This window comes from Tinamus guttatus, unplaced genomic scaffold (assembly GCF_059628265.1).
Source record: "Tinamus guttatus ecotype Peru unplaced genomic scaffold, ASM5962826v1 Tinamus_guttatus_pri_ptg000446l, whole genome shotgun sequence".
NCBI classification, from domain to species: domain Eukaryota; kingdom Metazoa; phylum Chordata; class Aves; order Tinamiformes; family Tinamidae; genus Tinamus; species Tinamus guttatus.
The window spans coordinates 678,941-704,692 of NW_028288980.1; the positions used below are offsets into that span (position 1 = coordinate 678,941).

The following is a 25,752-nucleotide window of genomic DNA, read 5'->3' on the forward strand; positions in this document are numbered from 1 at the left end:
GCAAACCCAAATCAAAGCAATTTATTTTCCGTAAATCAACAAAATCCTAAGCTAAACATCATACTTGTTGAGAAATTTCTATGCTACCCACAGCATGAGCAAAGAAATAACTCTCAAGAGAACATAAAATCACTTGGAAATAAATTGCTTTATCTTGGAAATAATTTAAATAAATTATTCTGTATGAAAAATAAGCAAAAACAAGGCAGCGCATGAAACATGTATTGTTGCAGGAAAACTGCCATGTCACAGGGACTGCTGAGATTGTACTAAGTATCTGGTAAGGAAACCTTGAAAAGTGAAGAGATAATGGCTTTGAAGCTTGAAGATGTTGGCCTGTTTCACATGGCCAAAAAACCACTGGCTTCCCAATTTTTTTTCCTTACTTATCTATTCGTATTTGTGAGAAAGCCTGACCGCTACTGACCTTGCAAGATTCGCGCACTGCTTAAAGCTTTTTATCTGGAGAGAGCTGCTTTGCAGGAAACTCTGTACAGCAGGAAAGTCCATTTTGAAATGAGCTGAAGTTTACTTCAACAACTTTGTTATTAATATATTATTATCCCCTTATTTTTTCACAAAAGAAAAAAAGCGTAGTGTTAAATAAGTGACTGGTGCTAGATGTAATTTTTTTTCCTGAATGTCTATCCCCTTTCTGCACTGTCACAGAGAACTTGTTTAGAAGGAAACAAAAACACAACATTTTAGCACCCAAACATGTTGCTGCTACGTAGAAATGCATGATATTTTGAAAGCTGGGTGAAGTCTCTGAAGTAGAGCAAAAGGGATGCTCGAGTCTTTCCATGATTCTCATATATGAGCATTTAATGCCCATGAGCTCCATGCTCGCCACTGCTTTCAGTGGTCACCGGTGTTGCATGAGCACAGGCAGTGCACAGCTCTTAGCCGTCTTGCCACAGCACCCTCTTTGTGGGGGCCCCTGTCTACACAGATTATTTCAAACCTTTTGGAAAACATTGGGCTTTGGAGAGCCAGCGGGACATACTATTTACAACTTCATGCATCGCAACAGATGCATTTGGACACAGGTCAACCAATGGTTGCTTGGGGTTAGGACATCTCTGTGACCTCGGCATTTAGGTATGGGAACAGCCCTGCCATATGGGAACCGCAGAAGGATCTGGACTTCTACAGGAGCTTTTCCTTTGGACCATGCTCCCACAGCTTGAAAGCTAGGCACAGATGAGTGTGGCCACCAGCCATGGGGTGGCTGCAAGGCTCTGGGCATGAAGAAAGAGGCAGCTGTGGGCACAGAGATGTGCGATAACCCCAAAACCAGGGACGTCTGCTCGGGCTGTCCCTTGGTCCTGCTGTTGGTAGCACCATTGCTGAGAGGGCTACAGTGAGGGTCCAGAGGCACTCCCATTGTTTTTCATCCTTCCTAGCTTTGGCTGTCAACCTTGAAAGCCTGACGAGTGTTGCAGGGCCATCATCCCCATGGCCACAGCTGGCCTTTGGCAGAAGAAGAGTATTGTTGGAACAAAGAAAAGGCCACTGACTCGAAGGAGCCGGAGACCTTTGCTGCTGCCTGCAGCTTCTCCAGTGGGAACCAGGCCTGTAGAGCTTGGCCTCTGGAATGAACAACTCTCCTCTCCTCACCAGAAGTACTGGGGGGAACAGCACACAGCGTATGGCTGGGGCAGAACAGGCTTTGCCCAGCCGTGCACAAGGTTGGGTGAAAGAGGCAAGAAGGGTGCAGGAGGATTGCTTTGGAGCCAGAGTTTACACTAGCTTTAACAGGTGACCTTCTGACATTAATGGATGGGCTCCAGAAGGAGCCTGAAGAAGTGTGGCAAGTCCATCAGTAACTGCCTGGTAATGGTTAGGGAAATGTGACCACTGCGAGCCAGAGAAGCACAGTTGCCTGAAACATCAATCTTTCCCCCAGCAAACAAACAAACGAAAAACAAAAAAAGACAGGGGACCCCAGACAAAAAGAAAACCCTAAAAAGAGTTTTCTGCAGGAACTGGAGTCTGATGCAGTTACCAGTGATGTGAGGACTGCAGGCCACTGTCCTCAGACATGCTTGCCTCCTTGCAGATGTTTCTGAGCCTTAGATCCAGCTGTTTAATTTGGATATCTCTCTGGTTTACCAGTTCACGTAGTCTCCGTATTTCTTCCTGTTGTCGGTAAAACATATGCAAGAGCTGCAAGAAAAGAAACATTTTGTTTCTCTAATGCTACAGAAACACAGACTTACCTTGCCAAATGCACCCAGTCCTGTCACATCACCCCTAGAATAGCCTCCAAGGGGGAAATCTTCCTCTAATAGACCGGTCATGAGCAGGGCTCCTGCTGACCACCAGCTCAGGCTGTGCATGTGGGTCTTTGTCAACATCACTTGTTAAAGGCACATCCCTTAACTCAGTAGCAGAGAAGAACAGAGAAAAGGGTCTTCATGCCACTGATGACTCAGAGCTTGAACATAGAAAATCCAAAGCCTAAACTGGCGCATCTACCACCTTCTAGATGTCCCATGAGGACCAGCACAGTCTATCACTGAGCATGCCGTACAGCACCCAGCTCCACAAGTGTTCTGATCCCACTTCTATAGCCTCCAGAGGCTGGTTCCCACAGCAGCATATTTCTGGTTTTCATGGGCATGAAAAGACTCTGCAATTACAAGGAATGAAGAGCTCACACTCTCACAGGGGACATGTATGAAGGGACAGCCTGATTCTTACACCAAACACTGTAATCCTTTCACTTTCATATTCTCTGCTGATAGTGAAGGCAATGAACCACCTGCTCCACCTTTGAGAGACAGGCTCATGCACAGTGGGAACCTGAAGATGTGCGGAAGGCTCTGAGCTCTGCAATTGTCCAGGCTCAGCAACGCAAATCCTTCAAGATTCTGATACTTTTTGAATGGAATCTTTTTGACAGATGCTCTGGATATTCCCCCACAGCCCCAAACCCTTCACTGGAGACACCTTCACACCTCATTTTCAGTTCTTGGTGGTGGACACTCAAATATGTCAAAGCCATTGGACAGGCTCGTTTCCTCTGTTTTCCGCCATGTCTCTTCCACAATTAGCTGGTTCTTGTCGTCTTGGACCTCGCTTTGCTTCTGCCTCTTCTCCGGTGGAAGCCCACTCCTGTCCTGGCTGTGGCTTGGGGCTGTAGTATTCAGGAATGGCTTGGGCTCGCATAACTCTGGTAAGGAATTCACCGCTCCAGAGCCTGGTCTCAAGGACACCAGCAGAGGCGCTGCAAAGGGAGGCAGCTGGCTGGTTAGAAATCAGCACCACAATCAGAAATCAGCAGTAAGCAATGCATTCAAACAGACTGCGGGGAGAAACATGAAAGCACTTCATGGGAGAGATTCCCAGAGTTCATATATTTTAGCCACCAGATTATTTTGATTCACAGCTATAATTTTCATGTCTCTCATCTTCCTCATTTCCTACTTCTCCAGCAGTTAGCAGGCCAGAGAGCCAGTGGCAGCTTACCCAAGCCCCAGGGAGCTGAAGGGCTGGGCTGCCCTCCATGTGCTGACCTTTGTTAACTCCGTGCAGCCACTCTTGTGCTGTCAGGGCTGGCTGGGCTCCAGGGGTCAAGGGATAGATGTCTTCCTGGTATGACTCCGACTGCAAGCAAAAGGGAAGTCCAGAGTCACTACATCAGCCCCCGAGGACAGCGAGGCTTGGCACTGTGCTTAGCAGGACCACGTGTGCCTGTGCATGGCTGGAAAGTCACTGCATTCTACTGCAGTGCATCAGGAGCACTCATCAGCGTGGGCACAAAGTCTTCTCAGCCACCCTGAGCCTCCCGCAACCTCGAAAACTGGCCATGGAGGCAACATTGGAGGAACCTGCATAGGTGATTGTTGCAACAAGCCTTGGCTGTAACTGGGGTACCTACACCTGCCAACACTTCTGGAGAAGCAGGTACCAAGCAGCACACACACTACTCCTTCCTCTCCAGGGATTTTTTTTCTTACTTCCTCAAGGAGTAGATATGTGTCACTTAACTCATGTGTCACTTAACATTGCCCCAAGCCTCTATCTCCTTTTCATCATTATGACAAACAGAGGCCAACTGAGGAAGGTTAAAACCAACAAGTTGACCCAACGGTGGGAGAAAGACTTGTCACATCCAAGCGGAGCAGACAGATGAGCGTGTCTTACACAAGAAAGCTGATTGTCATAAAGACGTAACTCCTGAGCTACACAACTGGGATTTATTGGCAGCACTGCCCTAGAAGCTGACCAGCTCTGTCCCTCCTCCCAGGAAAGAGAAAATCTCCCGTTCTACCTGCTCTCCTGACTCCCAGGAGTCACAGAGAGGAGATGCTGCCCCCTCTATCAGGGTATCTGTCCCAGAAACAGGTATGACCTGAGGGTAACTCACCCGTCGAGGCACAATCATGGAGATGGGCTGAACCAGATTTTTAGTTGGGACCAGTTTGTAGAAACGGAAAATCTCACAGGCTGACACTTCAAGGCCTCTCTTTGGCATTATTCCTGATGGAAGAGCACAAGAGAAATGGGGCACAAATTTTCCCAGGAGAGTTTATGTCATCCATCAGGAAGAAAAAAAAACAGAAAGTGCTACCAAACAACAGGAGGAGTCACAGCATCAGCTCCATACCAGTACAGTCTAAAATCTGCAGCAAAAACTGTCTCAGCAGAACAAATCAACATATGAGATTCAATTACTTATTTCTGTCAGACCACAAGGTTACACATAGTGTTGATTTTTCCCATGTTAAGTCTCATGCTCCTTATTTATTCTTATGACCTATAGATAGAGTGACCAGTACTGAGCAAAACAGGTAGGCGATGCCACACGATTCAATTATCAGGATCGCCTGGACAGGATTTCTTATACACAAACACCACCAGAATAGCTGTACAGGTTTTGGAAAGGTCTTTTCAGTCAACAGCCCATCACCAACAGTGGCTCAAAGCAGGATGGAGTATAAAGGTATGAAAATTTATCTACTCTTTCAAACATAAACCATTTGTGATTCAGGGATAGGCCAAATGATTCCTTTCTTCCTTTCTGGAGGGGCCCTGCAAGAAAAAATCCAAAACAGTAGCTGCTAAATATCTATATCAATGTCCTAGAGGAACTGGAGTGCCTACAAGTAGTATAGAGTGATGGGCAAATGATCCTGAAGATACATCAGTCTACAGAGAAACTCCACTTATGGGATAAACTGGAGAAGATTCATGGAAGAGCTACCAAAAACAGTCTGTAGGCTGAAAGCCAATTCTATACTTTTAATAGTCTGGGATAGAATGCAGGCAGATTAATGAGCAATGGTCTCTAAAGAAGGACAGGTGACTTATCACAGCAGGTCCATCTCTGGGAAATGTCAGTACAGAAGTTGGACAAGAGACAAGAGTGAATGCACAAAGATATGGAGCTCTCATAATGCACTGAGATACCCCAGAGTGGAAACAACATCCACAGAGTTCAATGATGTAAATGTGAGGGCAGGTTCCCTCTAGGTGGGGAGCACTCTGCACCTCTAAATCCAAACAGCGCTCCCCTCCACCTTGACTACATTGACCACCTTGAAAGGGATGCAAGAGTTAAGAAGCCTGGCCCATGCTTGGCTGGCCAGGCTGTGATCCTGTAGTGCCATCTGGGGCACATAGGTGAGCCAGGCCAGGCCAACAGTAGTGCGCACATAAATCTGGTTGGAGACAGCAGTATGACCTGCTTTTATAAAAGACCGCAGTCTTTTATATAAGCACATACTTTGAATAGATCTGGATTTAGATAGTCTCTTAGACAAAGAAGCCACTACCCTGCTGTGACACTAAACATACACATCACCACTCACCAATTCCCTTCTGTGGTAAAGGAGAACGGTATTCCATCAGGTAGTTCAGGTATGGTTTCTCAGGGCTTATCTCATAGTACCGTATATTTCCATCACCCTAAAGGCAAAAAGAATGAACATAAGCCAGGTTTACAGCTCTGCATGAGGGTCTAAGAAGAGTGCCTGTGCCCAAATGCTATGCAAGCTCATGGATGGGTGTATCCCTTCCAAAATATTTACCCCCAAATTCCTGTGCATTAGAGCTCTGCAATGCACCTCTCTCGGTGAATATGGCATACCTGCAGCAAAATATGTAGCCTGATTCTGTAGGACCTTCAGGCCCCATCCCACCAGCCTTAACCTTAGGTTAATGCACCTCTGGAGCATCTTTGACTTCACCATAGGAAAGGTGGTGATGCAATGCTTCTGGAAGAATTGGACATGCCAGCGTTCACTAGCATGGGAAGCACTTACCTTTCCCACAATGTAAACCATGTGTGTGTCTGAGTCATAGAAGGGAAACAGGATCCCTGAGGAGCCATCCAGATCTTCCTCCATTAAAGGCACAGAAAGGTCATTCTGGGCAAATCACAGGAAAAAACATACCACTGACATTGCATTTCAGTGACTTCCTATCAGGGACACCTGACCTGAAACCCCACTAATGGAAAGGATGTGATAACACCAGATGATAAGACAGTAGCCTTGAGCAAAGATGGGAGATATGTGTTCTGCCCCTGGCTCCATGCTACTCCTCTGAGTCTTGACAGAGGACATCATTCCTACTTCAGTATCTCAAGCACGTGGTGATTTTTCAGGGGTAAGTACAATGAGAGAAGTGGCTCCAAGAAGGCCATATGGGCCAGCACTCTCAGTGAGGTAGACAGAGCATGTCCACACTGCACATTGAATGTCAGGTTCCCGCATGATCTTTAGGTGAGATGTGGACCTCCACAACAGTGCACCATCTACCTCAAGAGCTAGCTGAGAGGCCTCCATACCACACACTGGGAAGATGCCTGAGGGAAAAGCCCTCACAGACCTTATGTGGCAAGGCCTGGTAAGAGTACGGTACAAGACTGACCAGTCTTATGTCTTGCAGGGGGCTGATAAGAGCTACCTCAACCCTCTTGGGGTCGTCACCTGAGTAAGTTGTCTCCAGTGCTCATTTCTCTTCCAGTGCCAATGACAAATTGCCCATGAGTCTACTAAAAGTTTATGTAAACTGAGAACTACACTGATCATTCAAAGGTCCTTCAAAACATGGTGGTTTTCTATGTTTTAAGTTTTGAGTATCGTAACAGTAAAATCTGCCTGTCTTAAGAGTTCAACAAAACCCTTCTGAATTGCTGTTGCAGACGAATTCTTGGGTATTTGGCAGACAGAAAAATTAAAGTGACAGCAAAAGACAGAAAATTGAAGCTGATTAAGTTATGATTGCTGATCCAACTCACTTGATCCCATAATGCAATCTGCCTATTATTCCACCGAGATGTTCCAGTAGAGAGCAGCTTTCCCATGCTTCCAAGAAACAAGACTTTATGGGCTCTGTGAGATTTGTAGCAGGTTTCCTATAGAAAGAAAAGACATGCCACTTGAATACAAAACTATACTCCCTTCCAGCAGTAAAAAATTGCATAAGAAATCATGTCATGACAATAAACCACCTTCCATTGCCCATGAGGCTTATCTAAGCTGGCTAAGGCACAGCAGGCCATCATTGTAAAGGTATATTTCATGTTACATGAGTCCTCTGACTTTTCAGAACTATTCCAAAGGAGAAAAAACAAAAAGGTATTCTCTCTACCTGGTGCTTCATATATTTTCAAGAGGGTAAACACAGTTAGGTTTAGACAGGACTCTCTCTCTACACAGATCTGTGCAAGTACTTACAGTGGTAGTCCCCTTACTAACAAATACAAAGTACAGACAGCAACGACAACCCTGGCGGTTGGACAACATACACTTGCACCCATCTGATCTCTACCCAGCACTCCCAAGGCATCTCACAGAAGTACCTAGAGCACTACAGAAAAGAGCTATCAAAACAGTGCACTTTGAGAACGCCTGCAGAGCAAGAAGCATAGTAGCATGAGACAGAACACCATTTTCAACAGCAGCAGCGTTTCATGAAGGCAATACCACCATCTGCTGTCCTGAGTAATGATGTATCTTCATTAATGACAGTGAGTCTACTTAGAAGAGGAAATGCACCTATATGAGACAGGTTGGACCACAAACTTCTGAATCCAACCTACTTGTAGGACTACTCCTGCACGAGGGTCTATCACACGAATATTTCTGTCCCGGCAGGCTGTGGCAAGGAGGCTGCCATCTGTGTTGAATGACATGGAGAGGACCACATCTCCGTGAACATCAAGGATCTTCACTGGATTTGAGAGGACAGCTTTTTCAGTGTCAAGGTTCCAGATCATTATCTGGAGCAGAGAAACAAACAATTACCCTTTTGCTAACTGAACAAGTAGGCACTTCATGTACCGTATTCCACTCTCCTCTACATGAGGAGGTCTTAACCATCATGAATGGTTGTTCTCCAGCATTTAAACCATTTCTGGTACCTTACAGCAATGTATCAGGGACATGGTGTCTGCCCAGAAGATCTATCAATCAACCTTATGTCCTTTTCAGACCATATTTTCTATAGAAAAATGGCCAATATCAATGCAGGCATTTACACTAACACACAGGAATAGGAAAGTGCACGGCATTGGATATTGCCAGCAGCCTGAAGTTCATTGCAAGACTAGGAATTTAGCAAGCCTTTCTGAAACTTGTCACAGCTTCCCTTCACCACTGGGGTCACTTATGGAATTTCCCTCTGCAAAAAAGCTTCTGAACATTTTATCATTCTCTTACAACTTGAAATAAAAAAAAAATCAAAACAACTTGCCAAACAGAACTGTCTGTCTGTTTAGCTGTATTTAATCAAACCCCAAGTTTCTCAGCATGCTTTGTGCCATATAAAGAGTGCACCACAGAGAAAAGACCCACCTTGTAGTCATAGCTGGAGCTGAAGAGGATGTTACTGGCAGTGGGATGCCACTCAATGAGACCAACTCTTCGTGTATGCCCAAGAAGTTCCTTGTTCGGACTGGTGATGTTTCTTGTTAGAAAGTGCATGGGGATGTCCCAGATTTTAACCTGAATGGCAAAAGACAGCTCTGTGAGATCCCTGAGAAAATAATTAACCTGAGACTTACCAATAACAAATTATCCTTTTGAAAGTGGGCAGATGTACTCCTGCCTTTGTTGAAGAAATACAAGAACTTCCATGGGCCTGAAGACTCCTCTTTAGCCAGCAATTCCATCACTGTTTTAGCTCAGCAGTTAAACCCCGGCATGTGACCAGCAGTTCACAAAATCAGGTTGCAGTTCGGTAAATCACAAAAAGATATTCTGAAGGGGATGAGCTAAGCCACAAATTTTACAGACACCAAACCACACCAGCTGCAGGCTACCTTGTTTCCATCCAGGAAATGTGGAATAAACATCAATAGATGAGACCCTGACAGAGAAAAGGAACCATGGAAAGACACAGAGCGCCCTCCTAACCACAAGGAAGATATTCATCAGGCTTAACTCAAACCTGCCTGAGATCAGCTGGGAAGAGGGGACTGAGGATGCGTCCTCTTACACAGCATCCAAATTGCCCAGGCCATTTGCTGAAGCCTCAGCTTGGAGCAGCAATAAGAATCAGGGAGGGCACTGAGTGTTCACAGGGGCAATCTGTCCCCTTCAAAGCCCAAAAGCGGTATGCCGCACGCTGCACAAAAGACGGCTGTGACTCCACCACAGCAGGCTGCAGCAACGATGGCCCTATTGAAGGGCCTTATGGTGGACCTTATGGTCCAGCACAGTACAGAGCAGGATAAGGCAGACACTGACCCTGTGAAGAGGCTCCAGTGGAAGTGATTAAGATAAAGATGGGTTTGCGGCACAGGACAGGTGGGAAGAGGTAGAGAAAATGACTCTTGCTCAGCCTGGGGATAAAAGGGTAACAGGGAGCAATTCTGTCTTTCTTCAACTCCCCTGTGGACAGAGAATACGGGACCAAAATCTTCTTGGGGAGACAGGGGTTTAGTTGACAGCACCAAAGACAATGGAGGAAAGTGGCAATATGTACACTCTTCAAAGATCAGAGGAGTCATTTGTCCCCAGCAGGATCCTCAGCCTCTGGTTGCCAGAGGCATTCCCATGCTTGGAGATTTTCCCAAATTCCAGTCCTGTGGGCTAAACAAGGGCCATAGGAACCTGACCCATTTGGCATTGTTTAGAATAGAGCTGGCACTGGGTGACTTCTGGAGGTCCCTTCCAGGCACCAGGTCCCAAGCATCTATCAAAGACAGTCTGCTAGGTAGTGGAGAGGGAAGAGATGTCCCTGCACTGTTCCCCTGTGCAGAGAACCCCTAACATCCCATTTCCTGGTGCTGATATGATGATACCAGGGCAGTATTGAAGAGCACAGTCTCAGAAGCAGTAACACATTTTAGAACAACTTTTGGAGCTGTGACCAGCTACAAGCTCAGTGTTTCCATGCTTTAGCCTGAAGAATGATCCCATGTCAACAACTTCAGTAGAAAACTGGAATATAAAGCTGACAGAAAGCAACTCTTCTGCAAAGGCACTAGTATCCTGGTGGACACCAGACTAAAGATGAACTAGCGGCATGCCCTGGCTTTCTGGTCTGTAGCAAAGAAGGATAGCCAGTAGACTGAACGAAGTTACCATTGTTGCCAGCAATCATTAAATCACAACTAGACTATTGCATTCCTCACAGTACAAGAAAGGTGAACTTTGGTAAAGTTATCCTGTAGATACCAGCAGGACTGCTGAGTGACTGGAGCATTTGCCCTCTGAGGACAGGGAAAGTTCAGTCTGAAGAAGAGATAGCTTTGGGGGAACCAGAGAGAAGCCTTCAATGCTTATGAGCAGGCTGCTGAGAAAATGGAGCCACTCTCTCTACTGAGATATACAGTGGGAGGATGAGATATATTGGTCATAAAGCTTGGATGATAAAAGGCAGCCTGGAAATTGAAGGAATCCTTCAAAAAAGACATTAAGATCCAAAAAGCAAATAAAGGTCACTAAACAGGGAGTAAAATTCAAGCATAGATTTTCAATTCAAGACAGACTTGAGGTGGAGCTGAAGTGACAGAGAACATGCACCAAGTCAGGACTGGAGGTATCCACACAGGAAACCTGTTGCCAGACAGAGAGTGAATATATCTAAAGGGAGAAAACACATGAGGGACTTCTGAAAAAGTGTGTAGGGCTTGGTTAAGCCTCCTCACTGTCCAGAAAACACACCACACTTGATAGCACATTGCAAGGAACCTTTTAGTAGTCAGATTTGGGCTGAACTGCTCTCACAATCATAAACCTCTTTCTTTTTTCAGATTCTAATGATCAGACTGCACCTACTCTGAAGTAAAATATGAGGCTGAATCTTAATTATACAAACTCCAGCTGAATCACTTATTGCTTAAAACTTAAACCTCCCTCAAGGTATTTGATAACTTCTTACAGGTTTGCATTGTATTAACTTCAGCATCTTTTCATTTGGAAAATACTTGTGTGCTCAAGTCTTCTGCATAAAGTATGACCTTCATACCAGCTACTTCATAACTAATCCAGCATGACTTCACAGAGTAACCGAGGGCAGAAACAAAATCAAATTTGCTACACAGGCAATCTGAATCTGAAATAGTCATTCCAGATTATGTTGTGTTAATGCTCTGATTCTGTAGTAAAAGAGCAGTTTCAAGCAGATTATCTTTGAATAGTTATTCCATTTTAAATTCATATCCTGTTTTGACCATGAAAACACACACAAAAAGACTGAAGTCCAACAAACAATTGATATTCCTCCTCCCACTGATTTTTGTACCCATTAGCATCATCTGGAAGGAATTATGTATTTCTGACCTCTACAAAAAGGCAGGGGATTTATTCTTGACTGGCTTTGTGTTAAGTACATACATGTTTTCAAGTCTCAGAATAGAGCCTTTAGTTTTGTGATTTATTATTTCCCTAAAAAGCACATTAGTCAAGTAATAACAAAGAATATAAACAAGACAACTTACAGTGGCATCCTCTGAACACGAAGCTATGACAAAGTCATTGAATGGGTTCCACTTGATGTCCAGAACATTCCCTTTGTGCCCACATATTTTGGGATAATGCGGGTCGAGCTTGCCTGTCTGGAAAAAAAGCAAACATCAAACACAAGGTGAGGCATAAAATTACAGAACATTTTCAAGTAAGGCCTGAATTAGCTCCAGAGGAAAACCTCTTTCTGCTACGTATGCCCCAAATGCTCCAGGTGTTCTCCATCTGTTGAACATGGGTTTTTGCTGTCCCTGAAAAGCAAGTCTTGATTATATCACTGATAAGAAAGAAACTGGTGCTGCTCAGGCCTTTCTAAGCACACTCAGTTATTGAGAAATCTTTATACATGTAACAATCCAGACTGCTGAAGGAATAAGATATTATTACTGGTTAAGACACAAAAAGGAAACTTGGAAGGGAAACACTTAGTAAATTTTTTAATCTTCCACATATTTTAAAGATTTGGGGTGAGGGAATGAAAATCTCTTATTTTCTTCTTGATTAGCACATTTCTTACAAGCCGAAAAAAAAAATGTTTTCTTTTTTTTTGGTTTTTGGATTTTTTAGCTTCCTAAACTAGGATTTATACTATTTTTAAGCAAAATGACACTTTGAAACCTGAATTATAAATCCCATTTTTTCCCTCAACAACCTGCTTCATGATGATGGTTTTCAAGTCCATTTCCTCACCAGATGCAATCCACATTGAGGACTCTCTCTCTCTCAAAAAAAAAAAAAAAAAAAAAAAAAAAAAAAAAAAAAGCTAGTTTTGGGCAGCTCATGGATAAAAAAAAAATCATCCATGAAGAAATGCATTAAGGAGCAGTGAGAACCTTGTACCACATGGGGGCTGTGTTGAATCAAGATAAACTCAGACTGGAAACACCCCAGTTCCCATCAGTCTCGGTTGCAGAGCAAAGTCAGTGGCTGGGTTATATTACAGAGAGTGCTGAGGATTTGATTAACATGGTAAAAAATACTTGCTTCTTCATAGCAGGAGCAAGGAGAGTTCATGGGGCTCCAAGGAACATCCTTCCTGCCTAGACTTGTGTCCAAGAGCAAAGGTCATTCCCACCAGGACAGAGGAAGGTGGTCACTTTTATGCCATCTGGAAGAACTGTGAACCCAAACGGATGCAAATACCTGCTCTTTTGAAAGCAAGCACTTCTGCAGGTGTACTCCCTACGCTCACCTAGAGATGGATCTTGCAAGTGCAAAATGGAGAGAAATCTGCTTTGACCTGAGCCTGAACGTGGCTAGGATTTCATTGAACTCCTGCCAACTGGAAGGTCTTGAGTGTTGAACAGAACAAGAGGTATAACAATTCTGGCTTTACTGGAAAGGCTGTACCTCAGACCAGGACTAACCTGCTTTAACTGAACAGCCAGAGGGCTTTGAAATGTAAAACAGTGTGACTTTTATTTCAGACTGCAATTTTAAAAAACCTCATTTTTGTAGCAAAGGCAAAACAAAGTGACTGGGGAAGACAGAAGAGAGATAAAAGAGTTTTAATAACCAATGTTCCCCCACCCACCGTGTCCTTTTGCAGGCAAGTTCTTTCTTCAGGGCTTGGTTTCAGCGTGGCAACTCAATGGGCTGGGCAGTTCAATCTACCTCTGCAGGATCCCTTGATCCCCATGGGAACTCTGCCATTTCCCATAGCCAATGCTTGGTCCCTTCCCTGCTCCACACCAAGGACTATCAGGCTTTCCTGCATCCTCACACCCTGCTTAGCCCTGTCCTGTCTGTCCCATCTTCTCCATCCCAGCTGCTCCAGCAGGCCCTACTGACCCCCAAAAAGCAGCACTGCAGTACTCTGTGCCACGTTCACCTTGCCCAGTGAAACCCAGGATCCTCGTGACACAGGAAGAAAACTGCCCAAAAAATGTATGAAAAATCCCGTTGGCTGCACATCTGTGTGTAGAATTCAAGCTGTCCACATGGTGGGGGAAATCTCATTCCACAGGGCAATAACTGTTTTAGTAAGCAGATGTGTTATCCTTCATGAAGGGATACCTGACATTTCATAGTTATTTGCAGAGCTGGAAAACAAGCCTAATTTTCCAATCACTTGTTTTCTAAATTTAGAGCACTTTTTAAAAGTGGAAGACATGGTAGCCAAAAATGGAGTTTCCTGATGAAATCCACTTCTGTTGGGACTACTGTTAAAAGTTTCCAGCATATATTTCATAGGGTAGGTGACCATGACGTAAGTCATCCTAGTTCTCAAGTGTTCTGTGAAGGGCATTAACACACCTGGTCACAGAATCACATAGTAGCTGAAAACAGCAGACACCTCTAGAGAACACCTGGTCCAAACCCACTTCTCAAGTAGAGTCACCTACAGCAGGTTGCCCAGGGCTGTCTCATGTTGGGTTTTAAGTATCTCCCACAATGGAAACTCCACAACATGTCTGGGCAGTCTGTGCCAGGGGTCCAACACCTTTGCAGTAAAAAAGTGTTTGCTTATGTTCAGACAGAATTATCCATTTTTCAGTTTGTTCTCATTGTCTCTTGTGCTGCCAGTGAGCACCACGGAGAAGAGTTGGCTCTACAGGTTTTGTTTTACAACCACTGTCCTCAGACAGAAGGGAGCAGGGACTCAGCCACAAATTTATCTCCCTGCTTCTCAGGGCTTTGTTCTCAGTTTGCTATCCTTTTGTCTTACTCTTCAAAGAAAGAGACAGATGGGGTGCAGTCCTGAGCTAGTCTGGTCATGAGGGAAGGAAAAAGGAAGGCCACCGTCTTTCACAGGAAGGCCACAAAATTGTCCTCAGAGCTAAGATCCTTCCTTGCACATCCCCAAGCGTGCCCATATCTGTCACCAATCTACACAATATGGGAAGGTAGCTCATCTCCCAGTTAGGCTCACTCTGCACATGTGTCCTAGAACTGACATTTACAAATGAATTCTGTCTGTTCTGGGCACTCAAGAGCTGCTGCACCCAGAGCCTGTTCCTGGCCAGACACGTTGCTCTTCCACCTAAGCTCCCTGAATGGCACATTCGTCTTGAAAACTTAACTGCAAGGGAGCAAGGGCAGTCTGTCCAAGACTTCTTTACCCTGCAGCATGTGCTATAATATGTCCCTCCCTGTCCTCACAGACTCACTCCTGAGGAAACAAGTGACTGGTGCTAATCAATCACAGCCAGGAATCTCTGTCATGTATCTCCAGACTGGGCTGCATGCTGGTGCCTTCGTTTGCCTTCTTTTCCCATGCTTATGACACATAACCCCCAAAGACCCTACTCACTTGAAAGCTCTTTCATAATTTTATTTATGTATTTTATTATTTTTTTCTGTATCCTCTTTATTTCTAATACATCTTTGAATTCTGCAAGCAGCACTCCAGCTCCAGGAGAGTACTCAAGCAGGTGTCACTAATGGAAAAAATTGTTACTACAGGAAACCTGAGTTCTGAAGAGGTGAGAAGACAGAAGAATTCAGTTAACAGCACAAACGTCTTCAGCTCGCTTTGCCAACACTTTGAGAACTGGGTCCCACCCTCATTTTGCAGTCACCGGTTGCCTGCTCATAGATGCAGCTCCGTGATAAAGACAAGTTCTTCAGCCTGATCACATCATGGTCGAGGGGGCAGAAGTGACTCAGCCAAGAAAAACAAGGTAGTAGTTAATTTTAGCAAGAATATCTCTGAACAGCAGCATGAATTAGATGAATAAACAAAGTCTAGAAGGGCCAGGAACTGTACTAGGTCCTTCAGGCATAGCCAGCTCACTTTCATCCTCAGCAAATATATATTGAAAAAGTGGCATTACAATAACACCATCAATTAACTTTTAATTAAAGACTGAACTTGTACCTTTCATCTGGCCTGCCCTGATTCCAGAGAGCCCAGAATCTTATACTGACATTAATCTACATTAGTAGCTTACATGCCTAATTTTTCAGAAGTGACAAGTATCAGAGAACCAGCTTCCCTCTTAACCCACAAGCATGCTATTTATTTCTGAAAGGGAAGTTTTTCCACCCATCAGCGCTTGCAGCTTAAGAGCTTCATTGTCTGATAACTGCGTGTCTTCTGTTCTTCCCCAAAGCAGAAGGTGGTTACAACAAAACATACAGTACTTGCCTTTGGTGACAGTTGGAGCCGTGCAACTAAAGCACCTTTTCAGCTTTTGCCCTCTGCCTCTAATAACTGCTCTTCAGCTTGCAATTTGTTCTAAGAGTCAAGCACCTGAACAACTCAGTGCCTAGTGGTTTATATAAGGAAGGGATATGAAACAAAACTAGTTGTTCCGACAAGCAAGGTGCACATAAGACACATGGGCAAGAAGCATCTGCCGGGAACCTGGAGGTCCTTCCGCACCTCCACCAATGGTGGTGGCATCAGGTCAGCATCCTCCCTGAGGTCTACCCGGCTCTGCTCTGTGCTTACCTGGTGAATGGGGATCACGAGGAAGGCCCCACCGCCGGCGCACTCAGTCACTACTGCAATGAAGTGGGGGTTGACAGCGCAGAAGTGGTTATCGTGGACACTGAGGGTGATGGGCACGCAGTCGTAGCATTTGTCCTTGCTGGCAGCCTTGCCGTAGACATGTCGGAACTTGGAGCTGTGGTACAGAGTGTGCCAGGACATCTGTAAAGGCACAAGCATCGTGAGAACCACCCTGCCCTTCTCACAGCCAGGACTTGCAGAGACCTCTCTCCTGCTCAAGTTTGCCCTCCTCTTGCCCCTCTGTCCCTCTTCTCATCTTCGTCCTGCCTATGGCACCTCTGTAGCTCTTCCTTATCTTGCAGAGATGGGGTTGAAAGGGAAAGAAGACAGGTCTCTCCATTGCCCACCCACTTGTTTTTTTCTCCCTCCTGAGACACACACCAGTGGTCCGTATTGCTGGGCCATATGGCAGGAGAAAAATATCTCCTGGCATAGAGCTGGAGCAGCTTAAGAGATGAAACACCTCAAGTCAGAAAAGCCTGACAGACAGTGAATGAACCAGTCTGCATTTACACACCATTGAGTCCTCAGGGGGCTTGCACCCCAAAAAGACTCTATATTTGGCTTACATGAAGGGAGAAAGAAGTTTGACAAATCATGAAAGTAGTTATAGTCATCTGTTTCCCCACACACACACACTAACAGTGATATTCTGCATGTCTGGTTTATAACCACACCACAGTCAGCATTTAAAATTGTAATTTAATGAGATATATAAAATATGCTTAACACAAAAATCACTTCCCACAGAGAACAGGAAAGCTTTAAGGAACTGACACCATGGTTTTCAAATAGGAAACTTCCTCCTACGGGACGTCGGGCAAAGACTGGGATAGAGCTTTTTTTGCCGCATGTTGGTCCTTCTAAAGTGCATTTGGTGCACAGCATTATTAGCAATGTCAGATCTGAAAGCAATGATACCCCAGGGTGACAGGCAGCACCTGAGTTACAGCAGGACTTATACTGCTCCCTCACAGGCGTAAACTTTTGCAGAAAAATCTGCAAACAATGGCAGAAAGCCAGATATATTATCACCATTCAACTCAACTTGCCAAGCAGGAGACCAAGCAGTTCTACACCGAAATGTCCATGTTTTTGGCACATTTCAAACTGTCTTCCCCCTCAGAAGATCTAGGGGAGATGAATAGGAGATCTACAGGCACCCAACAAGCGAAGATTCAAAAAGCTCACATCCTACATTGCGCTAGAGATGCTGGACTGAATAGCACAAGTCCTGCCTTACTCCAAATCCCCTAGTACAGCTCTGAGCAAACCCCACCTTGAACAAATAATCATATTAGAAAAATAAATAAATCAGTCCAGACACATCCCAGGTTGCTTTTACATTCCTTTTTGTCACTTATTTTCACCCTATTTTTGCACATTTTCACCTGTTCAAGCACGTTTTACCTGTGTTAGCTCTGTATTAACCCTGTATTAATGTGTTAAGTGGATTAAATCTCTTGGGCAGAAAGCAATGGGCTTAAAACGTCTCTCATAAAGTGACAGCTACCTACCCCAAACAAAGACGAAGAAATGCAAGATTACCACAGAAAGAAAACCATAAGTTTGGGAAATCAATTTTTGGTAGAGGGTTGTTCACAGCCAAAAAGACACTGGCTAACTCGCCAAAACACTCCAGGGGTGCAGAGCTCCCAAACAGCTTCATGTTCATTTGGTGATCAGGTTTACTCACACTGGAAAAAAATCACCACATAGTTTGGATAAATCAGTTGCCTTCTAACAGCAGAAACACAAGTTTTCTGAAAGTTAATTATTGCCTGGCCCCAAGGAACTTCTAGCTGAAACACTCTTCAGGTAAGAATGAGTTTGTGGTCTGCAGGCACTAGGTTTCTCTGCAATAAGGATCTCAATTCAGTAAGAGGTCACCACATATAAGGAAAAAAAAATCATTTTGGGAATCATTAATAAGAAGGAAGAACACAAACAACAGGATACTAATGTTCTATCCAGATTACCTGCAACACTTCGATAGTAAACAAGCATAAAATAAATTAAATGCACACTGTGGAGTATATTAGGAAGAGAGAATTCTCGCTCTCCTACCTCAGTTTGTAAAGTTAAGGTTCAGCTGTCATAGGAATGGATTTCAAAACACCTACAAATCTCCCAAGGAGCACGAGCATAGGATACAACCAGAAATTCCAGACATAACTTTTGTATATATATGTGTATGTATATATGCATGTATGTGTATTTGCAAACACGTGTTTTGGAAGAACAGCACAGTGTTATCTGCTGCATTCCTGTACCAGGTAGAGATAAGTGGACTTTTCTCTTTTATTTTCTACTCCTATACAGTTGTCACCTAGACAAAACAGCTTCCTCACCGACAATGCATTCCTTGGTAGCTGCTCCTGCAAGGTGACCTCTATCACTGAGGCTTGAAATGCCAACTGAATGAAGAAAAAGCACAGATTTGATCCCACTTGAATAACACAAATAAATCAGATCCAAACTGAACACCAGCATGGACATTTGCCAGCCAGACCCAGGTCTACCTAAAGTGAGATAGTTCCTGGACCTACACTACAGTAGGAATGTGGATTACTGAGATGGTAATAGCTATTATTGTAAGTGAACAAAACACACACGCATTTATTGTGTGCAAAAAAAATTCTGTGGGATGGACAAACTGGCGAGGACAGATTAAGAAATGGTGTAACCTATCAGCTCATATTCAAGTCATTCTAATTCAGGTGTCTGCCAATACTCCAATATAGACCATCCCTCTCCATGTCAAAGGTTCATTTCAGTTATCAGAGATGAGTCAAGCTGCTCCACCACACAGTAGTCCATCAAATAGTACCATGGATCAAAGGCAGTAAAATGTAGACTAGAGCAACATGTAGTAAAGTAGTGTATCTATCGGCCAGATCTATCGGCCACATGAAACTGTACCTAGTTTAACCGCTCACCCATCCACCCTCACCAGTCAAATTCCCTGTAGCCACCAATGTGGGCTCCATCCCATAGGAGCCTAGTTACACAATCCGCATGCCTGTCTGCCGGTGACCGAGTCCCCACAATGCAAGGATGGTCAGGACTCACAGGGCTCCAGGTGCAACTTGTGCTACTCACTTGACTCACCAGCAGCATTCCCCACCATTCACTCCTGGAAGGAAAGGCCACCCTGAATCCTCTCTTCTTTTGGGTGAGTGCTATAGCAGAGTAGCCCCCACTCACTGGTAAGGGCTTCTGAGCTCCTCAGATGACCCCCACTCTTCATTTTGAGAAATTTCACATCAGACAGAGCCATCCAACCCTGTCATGCAGCAAGTCTTCCATGCTCATCTCACTTGCTCTATACCTCACCTCTGCATATAAAAAGGAGGGTCCTCTCACTGGGGAGCCCCAGATGGACTGGAACATTGCCTTAGCAGACTCCAGAGGCCAGTGGCATCTGCAAAATCCTCTCTGGAACAGCAGGCATGGGTGCATTCATGAGAAGTCCCAATTCAGGGTTTTCTGTGGCCAGGAGAATACCCTCATACAGATGTATCCACTCCTGCATCTTTCCAAGTTCCTCCTGAGGCTCCAGCTGCATATTCCACTTTCCTCTCCCCATCCAAGACCCAAGATAGTTTCAGAAGTCTCTCATTAACCTCCTCCTGACCCTACTCACACTTCAACATGGAGAGCGGCTCACAGCACTAGGAAGAGCCCCTAGACATCCCCTAGCCTACCAGACCCAGTTCAAGGGGGTAGAGTCTGCTGAGAGGCTCTGCTTGGTAGCGCCTGCAGTATTCTTCTTTCTCATTTTTTTAAATATTAATTCCCACCTCTGTTTCCAGTTTTGGCCATTTACAATTATTTGGATTTCTTCCAGGTTCCCTCTTCTTTATTGCCATCCCTAGTGCAGAAACAGCAGAGACATAAGGCAAAAGAGATGACCAGGAAGGAAAATAAATAAATAAATAAGCAAATCCCCTCTTCTGAATACTCTTCACAGCACTCAAATCATTTGCAACTCAAGGACTTCCCCAGTCAGAGAAGGCTTCTGTGTATTTTATAATACTTGGAGCTCTCTCTGCCATGAGCTTGGCCATTCTTCCCCCAAATCTGCCCAAATTTTTAGTACCAACAGCACCTGGAGTGAGGAGTGGCACAGTGTAGTCAGATAGTCAGCTTTATCAAGGTGAAATTCTACTCCACAACGAGCAGGAAGTCCACCTCTCCCACTGCCCAGTACAATATGCCAGTAGTAGAAATTCTCAGATCATCTTCCAAGACACTTATGTCCCAAAAGCAAAATTGTTCTCACACACATCAAAGAATGGTCACTAACAAAGAGAGCATAGATTTAGGAAACATATTTTCATAAGCCCTGTCTCTTAGTGCTAACTTTTTGCTATATAAATCCTCACAAATAATGCCATATAAAATGACACTTTATTGGTGTTACATTCCAATAAATTTCTGTGCTGAAAGGCATTTCAAAGTATGAAGAGATCCTAAGTCCAAAACAAGAAAATGAAAACACTGATTGCATTCAGATCAGTAATACATCTCAGCCCTGCAATTCCCCAGAGCTTAGTTTAACTGTGAGGTGCTGGTAAACACACTCCACCTTTGAACATTTGTCATAAGCTATGTTTGCTTAAACCTTCAAGATGGTGACTGAGGTGAAAAATATGCAGAACTTCCTATGGCACAGGACTTCACCCTTCTAAAGCACATATTTTCAATTGCTCTGTGCTGCTAAAAACAAGCTGCACTCTAACAGTAATGAAGCAGAGCTAGCTTTGAAGGAATTGTGACAAATGACATGGGATGAATGTTGCTCTATGGGACCAGACAAAGCATCATGGATCAGATCTGAATATTTTCCTCAATTTTAGACAAATCCCATGTAGACAGAGTAGTTCACCAACAATTTTCCTCAGTAGTATTTGAAATGCAGTAAGCCAGAGATTTTGACAAGGAAGAACTGGTTGAGGATGTGAAGATCAGGGGCAGCTTTAACTGTGGATCCCAAGAGGAAGAAGAAAGGCAAAAGGCAGGATGACAGCCCTGTATTCAGGAGAACAGACTTGGGGCTCTCAGGGATCTGCATGGGAGAATATGGAATATAGTTCTGAAGGGAAGAGGGGTCCAAGAGGGGCCAGTCTTCAAGATCACCTCCTCCTACCTCAACAACAGTTCATTCCAATAAGCAGGAAATCAAATGAAGACCTCCTCAAATATAAAAGGAGTAAAACAAGAGGTAGAAGAAGGGGCATAAGATTACAAAACTGTGCAAGTAGGCAGAGACAGATTTAGGAAAGGCAAAGACTACCTGCAAGTGAAAATGTTCACAGACATGAAGGGCATCAGTGAAGGCCTCTGCAAACATGAAGGCTCCTGCCATCAAAAGATGATCAGGGAAAATGTAGGCCTGAGAAATAAGAATGCTGAGAAATGGGAATGTGGCCATGGTCACAAAGGACTTGCAGAAGGCTGGAGTACCCAATGTCTTCTTTGCCTACATCTTCACTGGCAAGACCATTCTTCCGTAATTCCAGGTCTCTCAGACCAGAGGGAAAGTCCAGGGCAAGGAACGCTTGCCCTTGGTGGTGGATGATTAGGTTAGGCACCATTTAAACAAACTAGGCATGCACAAGTATCTTGGTCCTGACAGGATGCATCCATGGGTGCAAAGAGATCTAGGTGATGTTGAAGACAACTCTCATTTATCTTTGAAAGATCATGGTGATGAGGGACATTCCTGAGGAGGGATGCCAACTCTATCTACAAGAAACAGACTCTTGGTAACTACAGACCAGTCAGTCTCACACTGATCCCAGGGAAAAGTGATGGAGGAAAATTCCAAACATACAAAGGGCTAGAAGTTAGCTGGGAATAATCAGCACAGATTTGCAAAGAGGAAATCATAACTCACAAACTTGATAACTCTCTACATAATGGCTGAGTGGATGAGGGGAGAGCAGTGGGTAATGTTTCTGTTAACTTTTTGATGCTATCTCCTGTAACATCACTGAAAAACAGGTGGAGTCTGAGCTCCATCAATGCACAGCAAGGTGGACTGAAAAATGCCTAACTCTTAAGCTCGGGAGATTGTGATCAGGAGCACAAAGTGCACCTGGAGGGCAGATGGTATTGAGGCCAACACTCTTTAACATCATAATCAATAACCAGGATGATGGAACACAGTCCACCATCAGCAAGTTTTCAGATGACACAAAACCCAGCGGATCAGAGCAGACAGCTGTGCTGCCATTCATGAAGGACCTTGATGGGCTGGAGAATTAAGCCAAGAGGAATCTTACAAAGTTCAGCAAAGGAAACTGCAAAGAGCTGCACCTCGGGACCAAGAACCACACACTAAGGGCCAGCAGGACATGGAGGTGTTGATAGAGAGTAAGCTGACCATAAACCAACAACACAGAAATCTAACAGCCTCCTAGGCTGTGCAAGTGAGGGACGCAGTTCCTCACCTCTCTTCAGCACTGGTAAGGCCCTATCTGGAGTGCTAGGTCCAGCGGTAAAATCTACAGTACTAGAATGGTATGTATTTACTAGAGCAAATCCAGTGAAGAGACATGAAGATGATTAAAGGAGTAAAGCATCTAATGCAAGGAGAAGCTGAGAGACCAGGTGAGAAGCTGAGGCACACAGCAAATCACAATAAATTTATTTTAATAATGCAAAACGTTTGTTGTTGTTGTTGTTTTGTTTTGTTTTTCACCAGGAGAATAGCCACATACTTCAACAGGTTGTTTTCCAAGTTTCCATCTTTGGAAATACTAAAACGCAACTGGATAAAGCCTTGGGCAGCCTTCTCATGTTGACCCTTCTTCAGGCCGGTAGCTGCAGTAGACAGTCTCCAGAAATGCTTGTCCATCTCAGTTATTTAGTGATTTTGTGATTTTAGGGCCTCAGAACCTCTACTACATGTTCCCTGCACTGCCTTAAAAAAAAAAAAAAAAAAAAAAGTATCCGGCCACATGCCAAGATGCACAATCGTAGAGTATGACCTTTCAGCCCAATAAACTTTGAGCTTGCCCTGTGGGCTCAGCTCTTCTCTCTGTTCCTCTAACAGGGAACAGTGACATGTTTCTTTCCCATTTCATGAGAACTGCTGTTTGGAGGGGCAATCACTCTCAAAACTCTGTCAAGGCAGCAAATAGCAACACATGAAAAAGATAGCAGGGAGAAAGTGGGGTAAAATATGTCAACATCCTGTCAAGAAGACAGGACCATTTTTTATTGCAAAAACCTACACCACCACCCACCAAAAAGCATTATATTCATGCATTTAGAAAACCTAAAAACGAAATGTTTGCATCATCCAACAGCAATCCTGTTACCCTGCCTGTATTGCAGGACTAACGGAAGTAGTTCTCCCACCGCACTAGCAGGCTGGACCCAAAGTGGAGAAGTCCCCTGTCCCCTGCATGGCCATATCTGAGCAGGGTGATCCAGCACGGCAGACTCCAAGTTCCAGAAAATCCTGCTTGGGCAATATACGGGCAACACAGCACACTTTTCCCTTCATTCAGCTCTCGAAGACCAAGAATCATCGAATCATAGAATGCTTAGGGCTGGAAGGGACCTCTAGAGATCATCTAGTCCAACCCCCCTGCATACGCAGGGTCACCTAGAGCACGTGGCACAGGACTGCATCCAAGCGGGTTTTGAAGATCTCCAGAGAAGGAGACTCCACAACCTCTCTGAGCAGCCTGTTCCAGTGCTCTGTTACCCTCACTGTTAAGAAATTTTTCCTTAAGTTCCTATGGAATTTTTGGTGTTTCAGTTTCCGGCCATTTCCTCTAGTCCTATCAGTGGCCACCACTGAAAAGAGACCAGCACCGTCCTCTGTACTCCCTCCCTTGAGGTATTTATATACACTGATTAGATCCCCTCTCAGCCTCTTCTCCAGGCTGAACAGGCCCAGCTCCCTCAGCCTCTCCTCATAGGGCAGATGTTCCAGGCCCCTGATCATCCTTGTGGCCCTGCGCTGGACTCTCTCTAGCAGCTCCACATCCCTCTTATACTGTGGAGCTCAGAACTGGACACAATACTCCAGATGCGGCCTCACCAGGGCTGAGTAGAGGGGCAAAGAACCTGGTAAGAGTCTTGCACCAAAGAGAGGTATTGGAGGAGGATGTAGAGATCTCTGCATCTCTCAGATCTCTGCTCATCAAGTTGGAGCAGATGATTCCGCAAGCCTGTTGGAGCTGGACATTTTTTCCTAGACATTTTCTGTCTGTTGAGCTGTACAGACCTAGTGTTGGGAGGATCAATGTTCCATTAAACAATCCACAATGTGGCATATGAAATAGAGTAAAATGCATCTATTTGTTCGTACTTCATTACCGCTTGTATAAAGAGATGAGGCAGTTCCTCTGAGTTTCTGTCAGCAAGATAATGCAATTTCAAGAGACACAGCAATGATTTCCTGATCGATATAGAGAGCCCCATCAGCAGAGCACAGGAACCTTCACACAAGCAGGTCTCAAAGGAAAAAAGGATCCTCATCTCTTGCCCAAGGCACAGCAGAAATGACACAAAGAAAGAGGGCTTATGGCCTCAGCTTCTCACATCCACAAAAAACAGATATCTTGCTAGAATCCAAGCAAGTGTCTGGTCTGGTCCCTTGTGAGCAGTAGGGATTGCAAAGTGCTAACAACAACCAGAGAAACCACTGGAGAACTCTCCAATATGCTGCTTAAATGTAAACATTAATGAAATGCTGGGGTGCAACTGCTCCTGCTGTCTCTGGCTATATGCAGGTTAAATCACGGACACAGCAAGTATTATCACAAATAGCTCATGCAAGGAAGAGCAAAAGAAGCAAACATACAGCTGATCTGTAAGTCTGCTGCTTTACAAGATCTTTTATTGGCTTTCACAATTTTTTTAAGACACAAAGTCATATGGGTCCTTGTGTCCTTGTCCTTGGGTCAGCAGAGAGATATGATATTTTAAAGGAAACCAGTGAAGCTAGAGCCATTCTCAGGTAAGTGCTCAGAGCAGTCAGCATGCAAAGATGCTTGAAAAAACCCTAGGATCCTTGAGGACATCAAACACATGACTATTCAGTCCTTTTGTGCTCATCAGACTCGAAAGTGGAAACACTTGGATGACCTCTGAAGAGCAGGCAGTTAAAGATGGAGGATCCATCTTTAACATCAAAGGCAAAGCTTCTCATGACTCATCTGTGAAATCTGACTGCAACCATCCTAGCTGCTTGCTGAGGGCATGCGCTTCTAACAAGGCCTGTGAAGTCTAGGGATGCCTGCAGCACTGAGGAGTCTTGAGAGGTGAGTATTGAGCTACTCAAGGCATATGAAGTGTCATTCAGTAAAGGATGTCATCCCAAAAAGAAAGCGTAATCTCAAGCAG

General features: G+C 44.5%; 1 protein-coding gene across 1 annotated transcript in view; it reads right to left on the reverse strand.

Annotated features, from left to right (window-relative positions):
* Positions 1-2,004: 2,004 nt before the first annotated feature.
* The window catches only part of CORO2A (coronin 2A), a 41,251-nt gene continuing 17,503 nt past the window's right edge, over positions 2,005-25,752 (reverse strand). Inside the window, exons 2-12 of the mRNA XM_088531996.1 lie at positions 16,324-16,524; positions 11,903-12,019; positions 8,811-8,960; positions 8,057-8,236; positions 7,253-7,369; positions 6,273-6,377; positions 5,820-5,916; positions 4,376-4,488; positions 3,522-3,612; positions 2,964-3,232; positions 2,005-2,169 (exon numbers count right to left, since the gene is read on the reverse strand). Coding sequence (XP_088388122.1) covers positions 2,005-2,169; positions 2,964-3,232; positions 3,522-3,612; positions 4,376-4,488; positions 5,820-5,916; positions 6,273-6,377; positions 7,253-7,369; positions 8,057-8,236; positions 8,811-8,960; positions 11,903-12,019; positions 16,324-16,524 — 1,605 coding nt within the window. The remainder of the gene's footprint in view (positions 2,170-2,963; positions 3,233-3,521; positions 3,613-4,375; positions 4,489-5,819; positions 5,917-6,272; positions 6,378-7,252; positions 7,370-8,056; positions 8,237-8,810; positions 8,961-11,902; positions 12,020-16,323; positions 16,525-25,752) is intronic.